General features: G+C 40.1%; 1 protein-coding gene across 1 annotated transcript in view; it reads right to left on the bottom strand.

The window, feature by feature from the left end:
• Nucleotides 1–17,290, bottom strand: part of LOC110983720 (carbonic anhydrase-related protein 10-like) — a 32,369-nt gene extending 15,079 nt beyond the window's left edge. Inside the window, exons 1-4 of the mRNA XM_022243208.2 lie at nt 15,459–17,290; nt 12,866–12,916; nt 2,385–2,524; nt 1,156–1,344 (exon numbers count right to left, since the gene is read on the bottom strand). Coding sequence (XP_022098900.1) covers nt 1,156–1,344; nt 2,385–2,524; nt 12,866–12,916; nt 15,459–15,534 — 456 coding nt within the window. The 5' untranslated portion in view covers nt 15,535–17,290. The remainder of the gene's footprint in view (nt 1–1,155; nt 1,345–2,384; nt 2,525–12,865; nt 12,917–15,458) is intronic.
• Nucleotides 17,291–24,482: the final 7,192 nt, after the last annotated feature.

Genomic DNA, 24,482 nt, shown 5'->3' with positions numbered 1-24,482 from the left:
GTTGAGATGCACGGCCACGTCGACCAACCATTTAGCACACGCATCCTCTCTGTTAACTTCTCACGTCTCACGATCTCTCGTAGGAATTCGCCGAGATTATGTTCATCTCTGCGGCGGTTTTCCCGTCCCAACCTGAACCTAATCAAACCGTGCAAGGTTCTGTTTGTACGGAAGGAGCATGTCGTGCAATACGAATCTCTTTCCTTGGTTCCCAGCTCACATCAATAATATGAACCCTCGGTGGAGAACCAGAAAATCTTAGATAACGTTGATTGACACATGGGGTCTCCCACGTGCAAACCCTGGCAATTTTTTTTTTCGGATGCTGGAGATGCCATCTTGAATAAGTTGATGCGCTATCAGTGAGAGAGCCGAGTTAATTAAAAGTGCTTCTCAACGACACTTCGGTGCAGCGAAATTGATTTACAAAGACTGATGGCATACTCAAATAAAGACGCGAATGTCTGGAATACTGTTTCTGAAGATGGGGACAAACTGGGTCGTTGCGATTATCTGAGAGATACAGCTGTCAGTGACAGGCAGACAAAATATCAAAATCTGTCATGCGGATAACGTGTTGCTCAGAAACATATGCCGGAATCGAAGCAGATGGGCTCCAAAGATGGGGATGACAAGCGAAGTCAGAACTTCCGACGGGCATGCTCTGCTAAATGTTCAATAGAGCTCATAAATCTCAGACAGAGTAAACCCAAATATTTGTACAGTCCTACTCTTCCTTTTCTTCACGACCTTCCAAGCTTCGTTTTCAACTTTGTACTAAATACAATTTTAAAAAGTTCACCTTCCGTCTGTAACCAAACCAGATTTTTAAAACTGATCCAAGGAAAAGTTATCCTGAAAGCCAAGCCCAACAACTCCCCAACAAGTAAGAACAAAAAGCACCCCCTCCCCAAAAAGCCCATACAAAATTAAAACCACACACGAGATTAAGAATGGTGTCCTTTTTTGTAATCAAGTTACCTCTTCCAAAGTTTGCGTCATGTTACGTCATGTGATCACCTACAATATATCCTTTTTACCTGAAGTGAAGATTCAGAGCTTGGTGATTAACCGTACCTTTTCTTTCTTCGTTCTGGATCAACCATGTATTTTAAACGTTACTTCAAAACTCAAAGAAAAGTTGATGTTGCTTACCTCGACTGGGAAAGCTTTTCCATTAACTGTGTGTTCTGATCCATGACTGTCATCATCGCCGAATTTCAGCTCAATCTCATGTAGATTATATCTGTAGTTAAGTGGGCCGCTGTAAATGCGGACCACTGGAGTCGACCGGTCCAACGAGAACACCACACGCCGTCCAGTATTCTGAATTACACCTGATGTCTGGAATATAACATCGGTCAAAATAAATGGATGGCATTAAAAAAATCAAACTATTCATTCTTTTGTGATTTTTATCAGCCTTTGTTCCCGATTTCAAATTTAACGACTTGAATGTAGAGGTTAGGTTTGATTCGAAGCGCTACTGACATTTGGCAAATCGCTTAGCTGTAATAAGAACTCGTCTCTTCCGTGTAATTACCAAGGCGGACTATCACCATTTTTCTGTCTCTAAATTTTTGAGCCGGGGGGAGGGGGAACGGCCTCGAGCGATTACGCCACTCCTACCACGATTTGTTTAAGGTTCTCTTGAGTCACAAACTTAACAAAATATCTAGCTTGAAATATCGACTCAAATTCAGAAGTGAGGCGCGCCGGGAAGAACAGACATTACGCTTTGGGCCCAATAACATCTGAAAAGGAAGCGAACTTTTGGAACATAAGTCAATCAAGATTGAAACCTACGTGACCAATTTGAATCATATATTTCTCAACAGCCGGGGGTTACTTGGGAACTTGGAGGGAAAATAAACGTGTGTCTTGCAGGGAAGGATTTCTGTGGACTTGAACAGTTCAAAGACGCCGACATATGTCGCGACAGGGCGCGCCGCAGGTTTCCTGTTCCTTAGGATGAATTAATGTACAATTTATATCCGTTACTAAACTACTCAATCTGCAATCATGATGCCGTTATAATGTCAAATCCTGTGACTTATTGGCCACTAATTTTTACTTTTAACGCCCCTACCTTCCTCAATCGAGCAGATGTTCATGCTTGCCAAATTCCCAAGGCTCCGTGAAAAATCTGACTTTGCTTTTTTTTTGCATCTAACAGCTATAAAATTGCAATGGGATTAATACGCAGATTTAAAAATTATCTCTTAAAACATTGCTTCATTTTAAGTGCATATTTTACCAAAGGCTTCTTCGATGTGAAATTCATAGTTGTACCTCAAACTTTGATACAGTTTATCCCACCATGGCTCTTATGCCACGACAAGAGTTGTGGACCGCGATACTTATCAGGATGTTTTTTGTCTTACCCGCAGAGGTGCCTCAACCTCAAACCTCTGTAAATCCGGATCGTATAGGAGTCTTTCTGCACTCAAGTCTATAGGAGATTGTAGCTTTCCTTCTGAACACATAAGCCATGCTGAGTGCGATTTGCCCCAGTATTGCGGACCTGAAAGAATATCAAAATATGTTTTTTTCAATGAAATGATTTATTTCAAGTAAAGGTGAACTGTGCAATAAAAGTTTAATAGACGTTATACAAATTCAGTTAAGATAATGAAGAGAGCTGGTCAAACGCACCCATTAAAAGCTGTCAGGAAGTTCAAGTTCTCAGTATTTCAGGATTGAAAAAAATCATCTCATAATGCCATGTTTTACGGGTGAAAATATAATGCAATTTTCAAAAGACAGGTGGTTTATAAATGGTATCACTAGCAACGAATTATATTGTCGCAAAACTTGTACTTGCTTTATGTAGGAAATGTTTGGATGGATTCCGGCAGTGATTGCTGCTTAGGCCTATAGTTTGATTTAGCGAGCAGGTAGAGTTATTTAGACCAAGCTCAATCATTTTTAAGAGTTTCCACGTAAAAACTTTAAAAAATTAATCTTAGCGGGAGCAATCCCAAATGTATGTAATTTATGTAACCCACGGACTTTTCAAACATCTGATCATTGTTACCGTCGATGTTTCAAAGAGAATGATTTCTAACGTTAGAAGTAAGACCGTTAAAAAGTATTGTATTGTAGAATCGCCTGCTGTCAATTTTTAAACATCAAGATGTTTTTAGTCGATTTTGTTTTTGTTCATCGGTTATTAAAATTAACTTTTTGTTGCAAAATGAAAACATATTAGATGATAGAATTCTTAACACAAATATCACACAAGTATTACTTATTGTAGTCGACACTTAGGATAATGTCACGTCATGACGTGACGCGTCAATTTTAAGGGAAGATGGAGGAGAAATAAACAAGATGAGTATTAGTCAGGGAAAAATTATAACAGGAGACTTGCTTTAGCACAAGCAAAACGGTAGCCTGGCTGCCAAAGTATACATAAAATATAAAATCTCATATGTACAAGATGTAACAAACATTGAACTCACAAGGGCATGCAAATTTACTACTTTGTTATGCATCCGTCTGTCCTGCTTTGGCGAGGAAAATTAATAAAATAAGATATTGTACACTTTGTACAAAAGTTTTGTCACTTTAAAAGAAACATGTCCACTGCACTTTGTCGTTGTCATCACTTGCAAGTAACCCGACCTAATAAAGGCAATTAAATCACATGGTGTGAATTAGTCGGAAGTCGATGAACTTATCCTCCACGCCGTCGGCGACAGGTCTTGTCTACGGCACGAGCATGCAGGGGCGGGAGATGTATGACGTGGAAGACTTCTAGGCAAGATTCTCCAAGGAGAAAGCCATGATTACAGACTAGTGTGTCAAGTCCTTCTCTTTGACGGGGTATTAAAGGTGCTCGCCGGTCACTCGAGGAGAGTACTTTCCTGCCTCGACTTTGCCCATTAAGTCAGGACAGGTACGTGAAATAATGATGGAGTCGTCAGAAAAAAGGGAGTAAGCCACACATGCACGTCTCTTTTTTGAGCGAGGTGTTCGCCGATCCTTTGAGACCGAAACAATGTTAAGATTTAACTGTTCACCATTTTCTGGAGACAAACGGTGAGCGTCTGGCGATGACATTGTGTGTGGAGATGGCACCTAATAGGAACGGGAGATAACATTATTTGTTGTGATTGTTTTCGTACGTGAAACTGATATCACTGGACAAATTAGGTGCCAGGCATTTCCACCTGCAAGGTGTCGGAGTCATCGCGTAATCTACATGGATGTTATTTTCAGAGTCAAATTCCCAAGGCCAAGTCTGAGTTGTAATTTTTAATTTTTTTGTGTACGCGAGGTCTTTGACCATTCAACAATTTAAATGAAGCCCTACCTTTGTCAACTTAAGTTGAAATTACTGGGCCCAATGTGATTAACCTTGTAGACCTTTGACTGGTTTTGATCTGATTACAGTTTAGAATAACTTAGGTCAGTCTGGTGTCACTGACAAAGCTAAACAGCTGTTTTTGAAACGTGTTTACTCCAAATGCTCAGTTTAATACTCCATTACACTGTCTGCAGTTTTGGCGCCATCGTGTCAACGGCATGACATCGACATGTCCCTATTATTGCAATGTGAGATATTGGTCTGTTTCAGCTGTTCGACGTCACACACGTTGCATTCTACCACTACTGCAGGAGTCCGGATGTGGTTCATGATGACTGTGAAATGTTTTCGCATTTGTAAATTTTCTACCCTCTAACCAACTTGAAGTGGATTAAGTACTTGCACTTGAACAGAAAAAGAGAACGGTCATCTCAATTGCCTCACATCCATCTTAAAGATAGTAAGCGATACTGTCAGCATCCGCAGTTTTTAGTAACTTTTGAAATTACAAGCTGCATGGTACATTTCGACAAGGCCCCCCTCGTGTTGAGTGGACGCGTAATATCAAAACATATGACTTAGACACGAGTTCTCAGTTAGACTGGTCAAGTTCTCATCTGATTGTCTCCACGCACTAATTTTGCTGTAAGTTAGGTGTCAATGAACTCTTCAGCCATATCTGTGACTGCAGGTATTTTGTTTCAGAAAAGTGTTGTTATTTCCCTATTTTCTTAACTGTCTCAGAACTATACAGACATATTCATTATCCTTAATTTTTCTTTTTACATTTGGGCTTTTATGTATGACATTTTAATATTTTTGTAACATTTTCGCGTTTCTGCCATCTCTGGTAACATTTACGCAGTTGGCGTTTCGTGACATTTCCATCACTAATCCTGGCATTTTGATCAGAATATTTATCGTAGAATTTTGACCAGTTCTAATCTATTTGACATTAAATGTAGATTTCGAAATTTTTCCCAACCCTTCCACTTTATATGGCATGGCATACATGTGGTATCTGTATTTTTTCTCTACCTCCTTCGGGTGAATTTTCTCAAAGAAATTCGTTTCCTCTGAGAGGGAAATTTGGGTTGATACTTTGAGGGGGTATATGTATGTTTTAAAATGATCTAAAAATGTCTGCAGAGCAGTTCCCTCTACCCAGGCCTCTGACATCTTTCTACGAAGTAAATTACTATTATTACAGAATCATTGTTGGAGACTGTGGAAAAATTCTTATGTTACTATTATGCTGTGGATCTTTATTACCTCCACGAATGTTATCGATCTCAATGGGCATGGCTTTATATTACAGTGTTCTTTGTTGTGGCATCGATTTGTTTGTCACGTCACATTGCTGTGCCGATGGTTTAGCCTTGCAAACGTAGCGGTTGAATGAATCTTGAATTAAAATATATATGTACATGTGTTAAGGGTAATTCCAGAAATTGGGGGTCAATTTTTTTCGTGTCCCTGTCACATCTGACATGTGATTTTATAAGGTTAGAACACATTTTCTAATTTCTAAGAGTGATGAATTAAGGCAAATTACCTGCCAAACAAAAAGTAATAGTTTCAAAACAATTCCCGTGATATTTTCGTGTTAAATAACAAAGGTCAGCTATAACATGAACACGAAAATGTCACATTTTTGGACCCCTAATTTCTGGAATTAACCATATATATACTTGTCTTGGGAACAGACTTTCCTCACATACTGGTTAGTAAAATTTGAAAGAATATTCTGGGTCTTAAATACAGGATAAGGCTAAAGTAAAACCGTTTTACCTCTTTTCACCAGTTAACTCCGTTTTTATATGTCAAATAAATCTTATCGGCATAATTATCGAAAACTTCGCCGCCAACCTCGTTCATGTTTACAGTTTGGACAAACGTATAATGTTTTGAGATTTCTCTTCAGTTATGCCATTTTTACCCATGTCCCAGTTTGACTCATTTCCTTTCAGTTAAACCCAAAGATGTTTGTTTCAAGATTCATAATGTTGGCTACCTGGTTGAGAGGTCTAGACGATAGATCTTGATAGATGCGCACTCCGACCTTTCACAGATTTACGTATGCGCTGGAGATTGTCTGTTGAGCCATATCATGCCCTCTAATGTTTTATTAAAACTATTTTATGCACATAAGCTCATCCTGTCATCTATATATTATCATATACACACAACCCCAGTACACAATGCGTAACGGATCTCAAACTAATCCACATTAATCTGGTAACCTTAAAGAACACAATAACAGGGCACTCCATTTCCCTCCGTACTTTTTGTGACTGTCAGTGATGAATCGTCTGGGCATCCTCATCGATGGGACTCAAAGGCCAGAGCTGGTATTTCAAAGCATTTACCGCATGTTAATGACCAGTGATTCCTCATCTTCTCCAGGAATCTTTCTCCCTCGCATCCTGCCCAATATAATCACCTTCGAATAGGCAGATGTTTTTGTCGTGTGGTACAGGCAATATTCTAGTAATTAAGGTGTGCCCTTGGATTATATGTTGGAGCCATTAGGTGGGGTGCAACCTAGATGATTCTTCTGTAAAAGGTATCTGATGTTCCGGTTTTCAATGTGAACGCAATAACAGTGGACTACCATGGAGCTAGATCAATATTGACCAGAAATTTTTTATGTATAGTTTTACTCTGCTTCTATGATAAACAAAGTTGACTTTTTTTCATGAATTTGATTTATTTAGGCCGACAAGTACACAATTTAAAGTACGGTTATTTGAATTCCAAATTTCGTGATTCAGAAATATCTCAATCCACTCACTGAATTAAACCTCAATGACTCATGGCACTTGAATCTATGACATTATAAATTCAACAGACTTGTGCTCTTAAAAGGGGACTATTCTCATTTCTGACTGAAAAGGAAGCTCCCCCAATTTTCCAGTTCTACACTAGTATTGTCATGTTATGTCGATACATATGTAGCTAAATACAAAGGTTACGTAACAAGATTTCGATGTTCAAATGGTTCTTCGTAAACGGCTATAGCACTAATGGAACTCCTCATGTGTTTGTTGCAAATTGCTAAGTAATGAGAACAACTAACGCCATGTTTGTGAATGTACATAGAGCTTGGCCTAATGTTGCTTTAATTACCAAATATCATGCTCAATCGATCCATTGTACACTTACATTTTAGTCAATTAAGCAGACACAGCATGTTGCAAACCACTCGTGTCAGTAACCTGTCATGATTAAGATTGTATTTGCAATAGTTTATTTGTGGTGGTCTATCCTCACAAAAAGTCCATCTATCTCAGAAATAATTTCTTCATATCAAGTTGTTATACAAATACTCTGTAATTAGACATTTGTCCTATCTCGAACGCAAATCTGCTATCTTAAGTAGCTCTCATCCAGGACCACAATTACTAACCACATTATTTTACATTGTAAAATGGTCTCTCTAGCTTATAGCCAAAATGTCATGTGATGTATTTTACATTTGAATGGTTCTCAAGCGATTTCAATTATGGTGAGTAGTATGTCTTCATTGAAAGATCAATCTGGGAAGTTGACAAAACCCTGTCGCTACTGTCATTCATTTTCACTTTATATTTTTCTTCTCCCGAAAAAACATAGTGGAATTTATTCTTGTCTCTCAAGTTATTTGCTTTTGACTGATAAAGATGGCAATCATAGTTGTATGTTTTATCCAGGTATTAAAAATCATTGCCAGGTCTCTTTTAAACTTGCTCTTCGGGGCCTTCAAATGTCCAAAGCCTACGCTTAATTACCTATGTGGATTCTAATCACATCACAAAATTACAAACGCGTTGATTGTCACCATCTTTTCCACGAGTCATTCATCTAAGAAATTTTCACTGCATATTTAAATATTACTTCGTGTGTGGAGAAATACAGATGGTAAACATTTTCCTTACTATCAAGTAGGTCCAGAAAGAACTAACTGTAAAAGATATCGCCGAAAACATCACGTGACCGACATTGTGGCTGGCTATTGGCTGGTGCCAAGCTCGTGAATGCTTTGAAAGCTGTCTTAGACTGGTCTCACCTTTGAGAGGAATGCCAAAGCTGTTTTAGCTTTGTATACACAGTTATTTCGCTGCATAGATGTGAAGCCAAGAGGGTATAGTCACGAATACTGAATCCAGTCTGTGTTTGTTGTTTACTTAAAATTTACAATTAGCAGTTGCTTATTCTGTTCGAAATCTGTTTGTAAAGTCAAAGGGCCACATGTTCAAACGATTTACAAATGGAGGTGACGTGGCCCAACCAAAAGTGATGGTTCCCTGAATAAGGAAGAGTACATATTGCCTTCAACCGGCCCTCTTCTGTGTAGTGGTGTTCTCTTAACCCCCAGCAGCGATAATACCCCCGGGTGATGGTTATCGTAATGTGATATAATATAGTTATAATTCTTCTAATTTACTGTTTGTTCTAAGAGTCGTGATCCCGAGGGAAAAAAGTTTCTGTTCTCCTTGGTTGTGATGAGCAAAATTTTTTTAATACCAAAATGACATACATTCACATTGCCCGGAGGTCGTGTTTGTGGCGCCTTTTTTATTTGTATGAGTAAATCTTTATTACATGTTTCGGGGAAATAAACCACGGTCAGCCGTTATCGAAAGGTGTGTAGATCCAGTTATTTGGACATTTTAACAAAAGAAAAAATCCACTGCCAAATGAATCTGTTGTGCATTAAGCGAATTTCATATTCTAACATTTCGTGGTCGAAACATGATTTCAAGAAGGTCAATTTTAAAGTCTGTCTCTTCAACATAAATCCTTCTAAGCTCCCAACGCCAAAGTACAGTTGGTGATTTGCTTGGGATGACTGACTCTATATGCTATAATACGCCTGGAGCAAAAGAACTTGGTGGGATCATAGGAAGAGGGGGAATAATTCATTGTCGAACGCAAGGCTGAACGCTCCCAGCACCTAATTGCTCTCTGACGGCAGCGGGCTGCCTAATTAAAAATTATAGCGGAAAGTTATGGCTGTGGTTGAAGGTTTCTATGCTGAGCTGAGTACAAGAGAATGTAAATTTACAGTTCATGGAGAGTTGGAGCCTTTTTATGATTAGAGTCTCTGTCCTAGCGGGAATTATTGATGTTTGGAGTTTTAATGGTGAGTTGGTACCTTGGGAAGTATTTGTTTGTATGCCGTAATGATCTCTACTCAAGTCGTCCTTAGTAGTCATTGCGCACAGTACGGTTGGATGATGGAATTGACACTGTTGATTTCGCTACTAGGAACACTGATATAGTCTTTGATACGCACAATAGCCGCATACAAAATGTTGCCATATCTTATAATTTCTCGTTTAATGCGGAAATAGACATTTAAAGAATGAGATCAGAGAGCATCACTAAAGGTGTCTCGGCATAAATGAATTTAATTAGTAGTTAATGGCATAAATGGTGCACCAGCGTGAACCAGATGGAGAACTGTAAAAGTGCATGTACCCTTCGCTTCTGTGCAAGTATATTTCGAATGCTAAGGTCCTTCAACATCAGCATACCTAAAGGGACACCGTCTTCTTCCTCGAGGCTAGTATTCTCTTGTCCCCACTCATCAGTGAGAAGGGGGGAGAGGAACTGTTATGAAACAATAGTTAATCCCAAAGGAATGTCCCTCATTTTGTCTCACGTTCTACAATCGTATGGGAGGCCAGGCGGTACACTTAAAATCTAATAAAACGTGTTGTGAATTAGATCAGGGATGTATGGTGATGGCATGGCAGTGAATGGCGCTCATTTCATCCTTTTATAATATAGCACTCGTATACAGAAAGTTTTTGGCGTCGTTACAGTCATTCACCCCGTGCCTAAGATCGATTACCGTACACGCATGAAAAGTAATGATCGTCTTATATGAATTTTTACTTTTAATTTTTTTATTGCACATTTGTAGGTGTATGTTTTGTCTGATTTTTATACTTCAGAATGTGTTGTCTAAGTTTCCATTTGGTCGATGGTATTTGTTTCTTTCAAGCAAACCATTTAGTGTTGCTATTTATTCCTAATTCATAATTGGCATCACACTACATTTAAGTACCATTGTAAGAACTTTTATTTAAACACATCTATTAGATTAGCATAATTCTTTTGTCACCAGGTGTGGGAAAAAGAGAGAGATTCTTAGGATACCATTTAAAAGAATATCTGGTATTTGTAGGGAATTTAACTCCTACTATTTTTCCTACAACTATATTTACTCTACGAGCGAAAATGTTCGATTAATACACTATAAATCTAACCAGCTATAACTTCTCCGCCATTGCATGTAATATTTGCACTTGTGACAAGTTTAAATTCATGTTCAACGAAAACATTCAATTCATTTAAGGAAAGTATTTAAGCTAAGTGAGATACTGATGAGTGTAGCAATGTGAGACACCTTGATATTCAATAAATACTCAGTCGTTAGCTGATATATCAAATGTTAGATCGCTGGACGACGCTGGTCCCCACGGTAACGAATCAAAGTGTGCACACGTGTTTATCAGTCTCTTTAATCTTAATATTTGTGCCAGTTTCGCCAGCTGAGGTCCGACGACATTTCAATCAAACGACAGAAACAGTGTGATTTATATTGAATTTTTGCAAAAATTAATCATAGTTTCGTTAAAACATAAGAATTATGAAAGTACTCCGCACGCATGTCACTGGGAACCAGACATACCGTGCCGTGATTAAAAAATGAACCACAGAGCACCCTATTAGGATACAATCTGCGAAGTTGTGCGTATCAGTCCAAACATGAAAAAAATTAACTCGTACACAGGCCATCCTTGAATTGCGCTTACGAAGTGATGACATTTGGAAAACAAATCGAGCAACTTTGTCATGAATATTCGTCGTGAGCAGAAGTTTATTAGTAGCGACAGAATATAAATGTCCTGACTGACGACCAGCAGCCGTAACTGCAAGCCTCGTTGCATCGTCATTACATATTGTCACTGAATTTCGCAAACACACCGTGTGCAGCGGGATCTGTATTATGAAGACCTAGATTCGTTCAAACTTGTATGGCTGCGATTTCAATTTATCCCGAACATTTGTATCCTTGATTTTGAGCAAGGTAACAGAAAATTGAAAATGTTGAATGTAATACAGTGCACTGCACATAGCTTACGTGGGTCTTTCTCAAGAATGTCTTGCAATTTGGGTCGAGGTTTTGTACAGGGCAATTTTGTACAAATTTCATCCTCTGTTTAGATTTCTTCATAGAAAACGATCATGTTGGGCACTGTGGTGAAGCCAGTGCTGTTGGAAAACAACCAACACTAACAGTATATATGTGAGTACTTTTTATTTGCCAATTTCAGTGGGATCTTATTCCACATTTTAACAATTAAGAGAGGTTGCAAAGGTACCAGCTTGTTACCATGGCATAGCTTTACCTTATACTTGTAAAGTCCAAAATTCGAAAAAATAGCACTAGAGTTTAGGCCATAACTTACTTCCGCCTAGATGGAACACGATACATTGTGAAGACCTCTGTCAGGATATATGTCAGGCTGCTACTTTCAGAATTACCCTATGATGTTTGGTCCGATGTTTGTTCCGTTTTGCAGGGATGACGTTTTTGTTCTGGACTCATCTAAGTTGTTAAGAACCATGTTAAGTTACCGCAGGCAGTATGTTTCCAAATTATTTTAAATAGCCATATTTCAAGAGAGGCATGCCATTGATCTTACATATCATTAATTTAACTGAAGCCAGCTTAAACCCGAAGGGCATCCGTTAGAAATTTTCTGTAAAGTACCCGCATTTATACCAAAACTAAGCCGTGGCTGTCTCACTTGAGCGACCAAAAATTGCAACTGTGTTAGAAATCGATAATTTAGATTTCAGTGTCGGTGTTTTACAAAGCAAACGTTGCTTTCATTCCCATATCCCTTGCATCTTCACAATCATGATGGTGCATTCTTAATGGCGCACGCACCGTGTCTTATTGGCATAAAAATCACCGGAGGCCCTTAATCCCTCTTGGCAACCGATACGACGAAACCGACTCTCAAGGTTGCAACTTTACACCAGCTGTTCGTCCGCGATGATACCATTTAGATTCCTGAAGATTTTCTGCCTCTGGCTGCGTTACACCACGATGCCCGCTTCCGTCGTCCGATACACAAGACCACGGTGCATGCACACGCGAAATGGCGTCTTGGATATGAAACACGGTTGCTTCAACGGTAACTCCGTAACAGACAGAATTTTCATGAGGCACTTGACTCTTAAGACGTTGGGCCAGTCGTCGCGGGCATTGCTGCTCATTCCTGCAGTTGCGTGTGATGTGTGGTGCTCGCGCATCGGAAATGAAGAAATTGAGGATCCTCGGTAGGTGTGCAAGAAGACATAGTGGGGAGACACAGAGATTGATGAAAGAAATGAAGAGGGCTGGATGGCGACAGAAACAGCTAGTACAACTAACCTACTCAAAAGTAAACACTTTGACCCTTAAAGATACTGAAATTGTGATAGATGAGCTATCAGACAAGTAGGCCTATTAGTGCATAGTGACAAATAAAAGGATTGTTACGAACGTACCTTGTAATCCATCGTACTGCCATATATCCCACCAACCCAGACCTGACTGACCTGAAAATCAAATGACAGTATTTGCATGATGAGAAAAATTCCAATCAATAAACATTTCATTTCTCGTTGTTTCTTTCCCGTAGCTCACAATTGTTTTTTTTTTTACTCAGATTGTTTCACTCATCCTGCCAATGAAAACATGTTTCAACCCAGAATGTGGCTAGAGACGTTGGGAAAGTATGTTCACTTTCTCTGTAGAAATAATCTAACTTTGGAATTTTTATTAATAAAAAGTAACTAATATGACTTCATTGAAAAAAAAATGTTGAATGTTGAGTAACAAGTGCAAACTTTCTTTTAAATTTCTTAACTGCGAAAGAATTCGGCACCAGGAACGTTCAGTGTATATTTTCATGTCCTGCTTTCACATTTGGTACATACTTCAGAATATATCAAAAGATATTTTGATGTCAGAGAGGGAAAATAATCCGATTTTGAAATCATTTTTCTGCTTAAAACAAATCTATAAACGTTTTTTCAAAAGATTGAAAAAGCCGGTTTATTGCAAAACATTAGTGCCCATTAAGTTGTAATTTATTAAAAATAATTTCTGGCTCCATGCATTGGATCTAACGACGATCTAATAAGATAACTCTGACATCGATAGTTGGCTGGATATCCTGAATACGCACTGGGAATTTTATCCTCCTACACCATGCGATTACTGTAATACCAACCACCAAAATTCACCACTAATTCAATTGTCTGTCATAATCAAATAAATCAAACTGTGAGATCATGCAGCCAACCACACAAATTCCCTCTGGCCATAACTATTTACTCGTTAAAACAGATATTAAAGGGGCGGTGTAAGAGGAAGGGCGCTGACTGATGAAAACTTGAAGCCACACGCCACAATCAAAAACAGTTACATTTTGGTTCGAGGTGTCTTTAATACACAGTGTTTATTTTGTATTTTTATTAAAGGTATATAAGTATCATTCATAAATTAACTCTCCCAAATAGGAGCCATCATAAAACCTGAACTAAAAGTGAAGACTGTGGAAATTCGTTTACACTCCCAACTAATTTTGCAAAGTACATTTAAGGTACACTTTTGAATGAGGTATAAACTCTGTCTTTATTATCTAAGTATACCTGGAACAAGAATTCACTTATTTGAGACGGACAAATAAAATCACGTTAAGGCAGGATTGGCTGTATAATCTTACCTTCAGTGAGGGCCTATAATGATTTTTTAATATAAACCCTATCAAATTAGGTTAACCAGAATGGTTTTTGTTTATACTAAACTTGAATTTATTTTCAACATCATTACTGCCAACCTGCCGCATCTCTGATCCAAACATTTTCATATTAAATAGGTGTGAAGCAAGTTGTATATGGTCTCAGTTGCAATCATAATAGACCAGAGTGACAAACCCCGCGCCTCATAAGGCCCAGCACCTAGCCCTGCGGAACTACGCATGATATCACAGCCTACCATCTAAAAAATGGCGGCATGCCCGAACCTCGATATTGTAGATAATACTGTTGGGGAAAAACTCTCATTAAACCCCAGACTGATGAAAGAAATAGGGTACCAGCCATGAACTTAACTTAGCTCGGAGCTCAAAACCACTCGGAAAGCAGAGAGAATAAGACATATTTCCCGCCGTTGGAACGGTGCGAAATGAACGGATCGCCCTGTTTAATTTTGGTGATTTTTTTTTATCGCACGACACTCCGGGCTGTTATTTCGTATTCCGCGCCAGTGTGTTTAAATCGCCATAGGACTGAGATGGGGGAACTCCAAGAGTTATTACAAGTCAATCCGATTTTATGTGGGTTAATTTGTTCCCCATGATGACTAGGAAAACGGTTTTGTTTGATTAAGTTTCGCCAGGGCAAGTAGGCAAACCAGGTTTATGTCATGGTAATGAAATGGAAAAATACTGAGTGAGCATAAATTTTCAATGGTGGTGACCTCATGGAATATAAAAAATGGCTATGCAGTTTAGCTCCTTTATGCAAATTAGAAATTCAAAGATTTAAATGTCATTTACATTATTTCAAGGCCAAAGTTATTCCCAGGGGATCTCTTTGAGTTCTGTCACGTATGTTGATGGCTTTGGTAACTGACAGTACAATTTTAATGGAGAGTGGTAAAAATAGGTACCATTTTGTATGTGATAATAATAGTTACGAAGTATGTTTCAGACAAAAACGTTTTAAGTTTCCCTTTATTCTTATTGCCCTGCCCCTTTAATGACTGCTATGATGCAAAACTGTGGTGGAATATTAATTTCACTGTTTATACGGGAGGATGTTCACTTTGCTGTAATGCCACAGTCGAGGTAAATACACCAAGCTTGTATGTGGCAAATGTGTGTTGATAGTTTAAGGCAGGTATCTTGTACAAACAAGCGATTACCAAGGAGCTGCATTGAGCGAAAACTTAGCCCGACCCTTTACCTTCTCAACAGAGCATCATGCTCCATCTATCTCCCTGACTATTTGAAAAATAAACCTACGGTGTTGTTTCTCATAACACTCCGCTCGAAGGTGGCACATACATGAGATATACTATACACCAACTTACCTGCACACTCGGAGAGAATCGTAAGGATGAGAAGCAGAGCGGGAAACAGACAGGAGACAGTCTTGATGGGCATCATGATGAAAGATGTGTCTCGAAGTCTTGGTACACAGGGTGTCAAGAAATCAGACCGGGGTTAGCTCAGACACGGTCTCGTAGATAAGGCTGCTTCCCGACCCTTGAGCTGACCCTCTATGATACGGCAATGGTGACCCTACAGGCGTATGGAAATTGAGACACGCGTATGAGCCGAGAGGTTGCAGAAATGGTGGAGGGGATCGGGATCAGATTTCCTAGATTAAGGGATGCTGGCCGTACTGGCCGGACTGACACCACAGAGTAGTAATCAGCAGGGACTGCCCACACTGATGCAGTTTCTCCCGGTGGGTGTGATGAGTCCTTCTGGCAGAGTTAATGCTGTGGACTGGAGATCCGGCACGCGGACCGGGGCTGATGATGATGATGACGATGATGGTTAAGTCGGTTTGGTGTGCCTCCGGGTATCGTAGTTCGGCTAGGCAGCAGTCATCGATGGGACTAACTGATAACGACTGATTCTATCGGTCACCGTCGTTTGGCTGACCACAGATGCTTCCCTCGGATGTTTCTCCACATTCAACTTGTCTCGTCTACAGCTAGTCTACCCTGCGAAAAGTTGTGATGAGACTTCCAAAAACGATGTTTTTTTTTTTTTACATCAGTTGCGTTTGTATTCTGCAGATCCCACAAGATCCGTGGATGATGCGTTTCGCACGACCGAGCTGCCGGTGCTTAAGAAGTCGTGGCCTTAATAAACATGACTGCGAGCGGTTGTGCCGAATTCATTGTAGTCCTTTTAAGTTAGCTTGACTGATCGGTTGCCGCAGTGGACCAGACGAGATGTAGAATAATCTCCATCAAGACCTTTGACAGCAAGCTGGCGTCTCTCTAGTACCTCCCGAGCCACAATCTACAAAATATCGTGAGCTGGTGGGAGTTAATACGAAAAATATATGTAGACAATATATATAACACAGAAAACATCTGCCCTATGCACACAGAGTGTGAGGACATCCGCACTTTCTGAGTGAGTGAGTGAGGCGTTCACTTCACGATTTATCATTGTAGTACTGCTTAATAATTATTATATTTTCATGCAGAGAGGCTTGTGCGTGATCGCTCGTGCGCAGGTCAGAAAGGACAGCCCATTCTCGGTGAATGAAAACCGCCACAGGGCAGGCATAGTGCTATTGACAATCTCGCGTTGAGGCCCGTATGCGATCGATGTTTCGACAGGTTTTACCAGCGATCGGGATCAGACACGGGGAATTTCACACAGGCACACATGCACTGGGATCGAGGTTAATTTAAATTTGCATGGGCGGCTAATTGTGTTCAAAATTGATTTTTGATGATAGGTAGTAAACAATGGAGTGTGCAGGCAACAGAACAATAAGGCGGCTTCAAAAATATATAGTGGCGCCATGAAATATTGCAGGTACCTTCGTCATTTGCATATTAATAATAGACGTTTTAAATATATTCATTTTGACGTGAACTTTTAGACTAGATATGGCTCTATGACAAAGATAATAGTATCCAAAATTAATTTTAAAATAAGGAATAAAAGAAACTTACTTTAATCACATTCTTTGCCAATAAGCAAATGCGAAAACGCATCTTCCCTTTTGTCTTTTTCAAATACCCACACTAAAAGTCTTAGGTTTCCCAAACTCCCTTTAGGGGCATAAATTTCTCATAAACAACGTTTAAAATTCCATGGGTTTTTGTCTTTGCAGAGAGAAAAGGACAAAACTACCTTTTGGGACAATCGCTCATGTTTGTACAATTTTGTAATGGCTTCAGTATTTTACATTAAAAAATAGGCCTACACCGGGAAAAAATAAGTTGGAAAAACCAAATGTGATAATCAGCAGACGTGAACAATTATGTGAATTTTTGTGGCCACGCGGAAGGAAGACGGTGAAGAGGAAAGAGGAAACGAGACGGGGGGGGTGAACAGAGCAGCATTTAAAAAAATGCATCATCTTCGTCTAAGAGGAAGAACAATGCAGACTAACATTTTGTCAATTGAGTTCAAACAGCTGCCTGCCAGTTCCGGAGTCCTGTCAGTCGATTGGTCCCCATTTTACAGTTTATGTGATGTAATTGCAGTTGTGTTTTTCGACAGAGCTGTTTTACGACCAAACGTTAGTCATGGAAAATAATTTGAATGATTGAATTATTTGTTTGAAATTTCTCAAATATTTCTTGTGTTGTGTGCTTCTTGCTGTACGAAACCTGATGAGATTGTTTCAAAGATAAAGAGGTTTTGTACAAAATGCGTACAGTGTACATGACGAAACTTGAGTCACGAAATAAACTAGTTAAGAAATCCATATCGTCTGACAACCTTTACCGGATCATTTTCCAGTCCTGTCCACGTCTTTTCCCGTCTCCATGCCTCACCACACGGCTGAAAATACAGCGATTCTTTAATTAATACCGAGCAAAGGTATTCATTGACTGAAAAAAATCGAATCAGACGCGTCTTTACTCATCAGCGCCTGTTCACGTCTCGCCATCGTCTTGGTCCGACCTCCGTATTCCCAAGTCGTGGTTAGCCACCAAGGTCCGTCGTCGTGTACGTGAAGAGACAAGCGTCAGCGAGTTGTTTTGGTAAGGGATGTTTTTGTTTTGTTTTTTGTTTTGTTTTGTTGGGTTTTTTTGGAACCACAAATCATGGTTAATTTATTTATCGAAATTTGCCCTCACGGTCTCTTCAAGATGAGACGAAGACACTGATATGACACGGGAGAGTTGTTCTGGCGGTATGTCCATGAAATCGTATCGTTTTCTGTGTCTTTGCCTTGCGTCTGAAGGTCAACTGCCTAAGAAACGAGCATCGGGATAGCGGTCCCAATAAATCAAATAAAGTAATTAGGCCTTCCAGCCTCCTTCTCTCCTCCCCCGCATAAAAATAATGATATAAAGAGGTAAATACGGTATTGGAAAATAGTCGCAAACTCAAAACTATTACACACATTACAAATTAAAATAAACAGGTTAACAACGATCAACTTGGTTAATCATAACTAGCCCACCAGACATGCCAAGTCGTACTGAAAACAAAACGGACAGGCTTAAAACATAGCTAAGCAAGCAAATTCTTCAACTTTCGTTGATATTTGCTTCAGATCTTTTATACTGTGCTATATCTATAAAAAGGAACCCTGATTTGCTAGTATATTTAAATGTTGTTAAAGTTACAACAGGGCATTAGTATAGCAACAAAGGTGCAAAGTGGCAGAAAACTTTGAGCAAAATTGGAATGGCTTTGGCAAAATAGGTTAGCAAATGAACTTCAACGCAAACTCGGTACGGTGAAAATAATCATAATTATTAAAGTGTAAAACCGGGGTGGTAAAATGGATAATGTAACTATACCGAATATCTCGTTATATTAAAGTATTCCCAAATTGGCTGCTAGCGTGTTCGTGTCTTTGTAGCCTAAAAGAGACAGAATTTCTATTTAGCAACAGGCAAACAAAATCCTAGCGCCTGGGAAGGGGGCATCAGCCGTAAAGAAAAGAAGACATATCATGGATTTATTCGAAGTCAGGTCGAGAAATACTCTTCAGAAACTCAATACTTTGGATGGGCTCTTAGGCATAGGTACAGAGTCATATAACATGCCTAGTAGAAATTCTTGAAGTGATTTACGATTTATGTGCCTTCGTCATAATAAAGCCACAGCTGTGTGTACGTGCGAACTCCAAGCTATTTCTAATTAGAAGCCGGCACTCCCTCCTCTGGATATTTTGAAATTCACCTCTCTGCACCATAGGTAGAGTAGTGTACCCGATCGCTAGTAACAAAAATATCCTTTGAAAAACTTGATGGAGGTCCATGCAACGGGATGAAATTTGGAGTTTAAATCCGCTCTCATTATTCACCGTGAATCGGCACGGGAGCTGAACCGTGATGAACGAGGCATCGCTGGCGGCCATCCACCCCTGTACCTCCCCTTAGTCCCCCTAAGGCCCATGGTAGAAACTTAGCGCATTCAGTACTGCGCTCAGCTGCGGTGTTTTATTCCATTGGGGAAACCAAGCGAAACGGTAAACTTCCCAAATTGGTTTTCCCAGACCCAATTACCATTGCGAATGAGCTGCGGAATCCAGTTTGTATCGAGACCTGGATTAAGTTAACAAACACGAACGGACCGTGTTTGGTAATTAGCTTATGGAATCCAGTATAGTAAATTTACCAGTAAATTTACCTAGGCCTATAGGTAAATTTACATTTGATAATTAACACTTTGGGTTAAAGGAAATTTTAGCGTGTATACATTTAATGAGAGACTGGAAACATTTACCATTTGTGATTAATCTCCAATAAAACGGTGATAGGCCACATGGTGAAAATCTGCTTGATAACGTACTGTGAGGTACGAAAATGAATGTACAGGTGTTAACTGTTAAAGTGGAAAAAAAAGTTGAACGAAGGTTATGTAGATGGTGCGCATGGCCATTCTGTGCAAAAACAGTCTTCCACAGTGCCTCCCACAGGACCGCCCCTTCACAAACATCCTCGGAAGGCTGCCCCTCTTCAACACTTTTGTTCACTTTCCTCTTTGGAACGCTTTGTCCGAGTGCAAATGAAAACAGCTTAATTGAGTTGAATTTGTATATTTTTAAGAAATAATTTAAGCCTACTTTATTGCATCTCTTAGGAATTGTCATGACTTTGGCTTCCCGAATATACCAATATTCACGAATGTAGCTCGGCTGGTTTAATAAGATGCATGCAGGTTAATGCAGCACCTGTGTCGGTCTACCCCTCGTTCCCCTTCTGTCAAGGGAACTCATCCGCCCACCTGAGTCATGCAGATAACACCGATTATACAAGTTGCCCTGACATACAGCGTCATTAAAATATGTACCAGTACAAACAGGAGAGCTGTTTATGGTCTTATCGTGAATTGTGATCCACACCATCCCAGCTTCTCCGAGAAATCCACAATTTCAGTATAAAAATATCTTTATTAAAATGCATTAATTAAACAGTTAACTTTTCCCGGTGATTCCTCGTAATCAATGAGGTCTTCAAACTGTGCCTGACGTGGCATAATCATGAGTGGAAATACATGTATATGAGAGCAAAAGGAAATTGAATTCTCCAATGCTATAGTCTGGCCAATGCATCTTTTGTAAGTGATTAAATTCTACAGAACAAACGAATTGAAGTGCAGTGATTTTTAATTCCCTGTGTGATGAGATGAGTCACTCATTGTGTGTCAAAAAACACCAAAATGTCAGTACACAGTTTGCCTCCAATAAATTATCTTCCAACATTGCCACGTGCAAGTTATAGCAAATTCGGGAGAAATGAAACAATTTTAAACTTGTACGCAGCCACAAAAAGGGAAACGTAAGCCTTGCATTACCCCGCCGTTTCTCGATGATGAAAGAACAAGAGAAGAGAAGTGTCAAGAGACCCCGACCCTCGTGTTTGCAGAGCGCCTTGAATGACGGAATATATGGGCCGTCTCTGGCGCCGACTGAAGATCAAAAACTCGCAGGAAACGATTTTTCAATTTTATCGTCATCTTTTTGATGGCTAGAATGTTACTTTATTTTCGTCTGCTTTGATGTGGGTCATCATTGCAACGTGGGAGGGAACTGACACTCACTTGTTGGAGTTGACGTGCCTGGCATCTGTGATGATGGAGCGGGTGAATTTTCCCTGGCTGACCAAGATTTCAGCGTAGTTAATTTCTAACTTTTCTTTCCCGTTCTCCTTTGCTCTTAACTTGATGTCTGTCTGAGACGCATTTACAAAAGAAATTAGGCCAAGCTCGATATACAGTAAGGGGAAATAGAACATCGGCGTTCAATGTTGGCAAAATTTTGGGGACACCAACAACGTAATTGTAAGGAATTTCGATATACTTAGGATTAGTAAAGTTAAGTTCAGCGTATTTACGCATACTGCATTGTAAGTTGCTGTGGTGAATTAAATTAATTTTTTCAAGTTTGATTATATATTTAAATCCTCGGTTTACAAAGTTGGAGAATATTCAAGGATGCACTTTAAGAGACTCTCTGAAATGTCAATTTTCTAAGCCCATCTCAAACATTCCATTGGACCTCATTGTCGAGGTACTTGTTTACCAATCTTTCAGATGTACATCTGAAGTCCTGCTGCCGTCGGACGAGATCTTAGTATCTACTTGGTAAGCTTCACCTGTAAATTACTGGCAGATCCGAGACTCCAGGTCTCGAGTCGAGAAGCCTCGTGTCTTCCTTCGTCAGATTGACGGCCAAACCAAGAAGACACTCCAAACTATGTAAAACAAGTCCCCGAGCCTCTTCACCGAGCCCCCCCCCCCGCGTCCATACCTGATGCGAGGTGAGTATTTCTTGTAAAGATTTGTCATAAATTATTCCAGTGGCCATTACCGGCCGGAGCACGCGGAGCACACTCCAAAAGGTGCGAAGACACTCGCAGGAGTAATTATTCCCATGTGGAGGAAAAAAGTTGCCCTTTTCCTCTGTGAAGAGGGTGCGATCTCCCGAGCTTGCGCTAAAAGCGAGCGTATGTCATTATGCCCATCGATTGGGGGGGGGATGGGGAAAATTCCCGCTAAAAATCGTACCACGTTCATCTGTCCGTCTGGTGTGGCATTTGTCGATCGGTGACACTCCATCGTGCATTTGGGAGTACCTTAAGTAAATATCTCCGGCAATTCCTGACTCCATACTCACACCAAATTCAGGAAGAGTTCTGTCGTTTTGTGATCATGTTTTATTCACAGAGATCGATACACTCTGTGGTGGAATGCCGAGTAATACTGTGGCTGTGTGAAGGGATCAAGAGAGACCGGCAGTAGTTTGAAGTAATTGACAGGATGCATATTTCCCAGTCATGTGTACCCAAAAGGTACATATTCCATAAAATTAGCTCATGAAATGAATTGTGACAAAACTAGCGTATGTTCTGTAACGGATAAATCCTGTTTTGTCGTCTTGGAGTTCATTTTGATCGAACTGGATAACCAATCAAGGATTTTATCCTATGTTTTAAGCAGTTAAACTCATTCGTATGTAGATGAGCCAATTGTTGAATCTTTTTCACATTTTGTGTCCGGTAAAAATTGTTCTGCTGAATCAAGCGAATGATATAATCGAACAACACACTCTGAAGTTTTTACAGTTTCTGGGGGTTTTCTCTTCAGTAATAGATAACCAAGGTAACTCAATCGATTCAGCCGAATTATTCGCCAGGAACCCGAGTCGTGCCGGACAAGTTTTACATCGGGGTGAGGTATAAATGCACGTGCATGTACCTCCTCCAATTTGCTCGTAGTGAGGTCTCGTGCCATTGGAGACCCACGGATGCATTCGTTACGAGTCGTCTCAAGGGAAGAGGAAGAGAAAGAGGTCTTGCTTGCATGTCTTTTTATGGATTGGCTGTCTGACATTTGCGACTTGGCACAAGTGTGGGTTTCTGCGTTTTGGTTGACTAAACTTTTTTTCGATGGATTTCAGGTTGGCGTATTTCCTCACCTTTCACCTCACCGGCCCGGGTTCGATTCCCGGTTATGTCCACATGCGAAATGGGTTATCATTCCCCAACTGATTCCGTGGGTTTTGCACAGAATTTGGGTTTTCCTCTCATGGCTAAAATGTAACTGCTTCTCATTTTCTCTTTTCAACAGGTTTCTTCAGGCTTGAGAGATACAATGCCTGGAGAACTTTTGATGAATCCTTGGTTTCCCTGCAAGAAATACTTAACAATAATGATCATCTCCAACGTATGGGGAGTTTTAAGAGCTCGGGATGTGTTGAAATTATGAGGGTTGCTTGAAATGTAGATGAAGGAAAAGGAATTCTCTGTCGCCCTCTCTGTTGGCTGATATTGCCATCATCTCAGCTCACTGAAGGTATGTTACTGACTGAGCATGTTACCAGCAGCACGGGCTGAGCATGATTAGGTCGGTCTAAACGTGTCTTCTTACGTTTCAAGGGGTAACATTGGTCACGAACACCCCTCCCTTTCAAACTTTGAATCATCGTGGCATTTTTGCTGCATTCTCCGAGGGGCTCGGGGATCATGCACACAGTTTTCAAGGGGCAGTAAAAAAAATCTGTTGCTGCCTTGTACATAGCTTTTTTACATTTCAAATTTTGGGGGAGGGGGCCAGGGCATCCTAGGACACGAACTTCCGGAGGGCACGTCCCCCGTGCACCGTGCCTTCCGTCCCCTCGAAGGTGACCTCACTGGTTCTGCATAATCTGTTCCCCCCCGTAACCCATACTTCCCCGTACGTGAAAGGAGCTCGCTTCCAGCAAACAGTCGCTCCATCCAGTTAGTCATTCGCCAGAAGCAGTTTGTTGGAACTATTGGCAAATATTTTAACACTTCCATCTTATTGATTTCACTGGTGACATTAAATATCGTGAATGTACTTTCTCACCTACCACGCGCCAGGTGGTAAAAATGTAGTTTTTAGTATTTTAGAAACCACATGTTGTCCATTTATAACCAGTCCAAGTATACATGTACAGTGTAAATAAGCTTGTTTAATTTGTTGTATCAATACACGTTGGCCCACCCATCGTACGTCAAGCATTGCAGGCCTTGTGGAATAGTTCACCGCACCTCTGGCTGCCGTAAACTAAAACCAGTATTACTGTCAAGGTTATCGTTCAGCGAGGGATTATGCGAATTCCCAAGCTTATCTGATATTTATTAGACAGCATACCATCGTAAAAAAACCGGCGCATCTGAATTGACAACTTAAGCCAACAATAAAAATCTCCGGCTCCATGATACAAGCTGTGCACATGCAGCTAGCTCTTCAACCAACTGTTTTATCGCCATTTTCCCCTTGGTTCCTGGCAATAAATTATGTATGCAGTTCTAAGTACTAGGTGCATCAGGTAAAAAGACAAGTATTTTAGCTTGCGCTTTTGTGTTGGTGATGTCAGATACAAAATTTGTATATATGAAAAAGCCTACAATCCTTGCAGCATTGTTCAG

The sequence above is a fragment of the Acanthaster planci genome, linkage group LG02 (assembly GCF_054643075.1).
Source record: "Acanthaster planci isolate LZ-2023a linkage group LG02, COTS_SCS, whole genome shotgun sequence".
NCBI classification, from domain to species: domain Eukaryota; kingdom Metazoa; phylum Echinodermata; class Asteroidea; order Valvatida; family Acanthasteridae; genus Acanthaster; species Acanthaster planci.
This window is presented reverse-complemented; position numbering and strand designations above follow the sequence as displayed.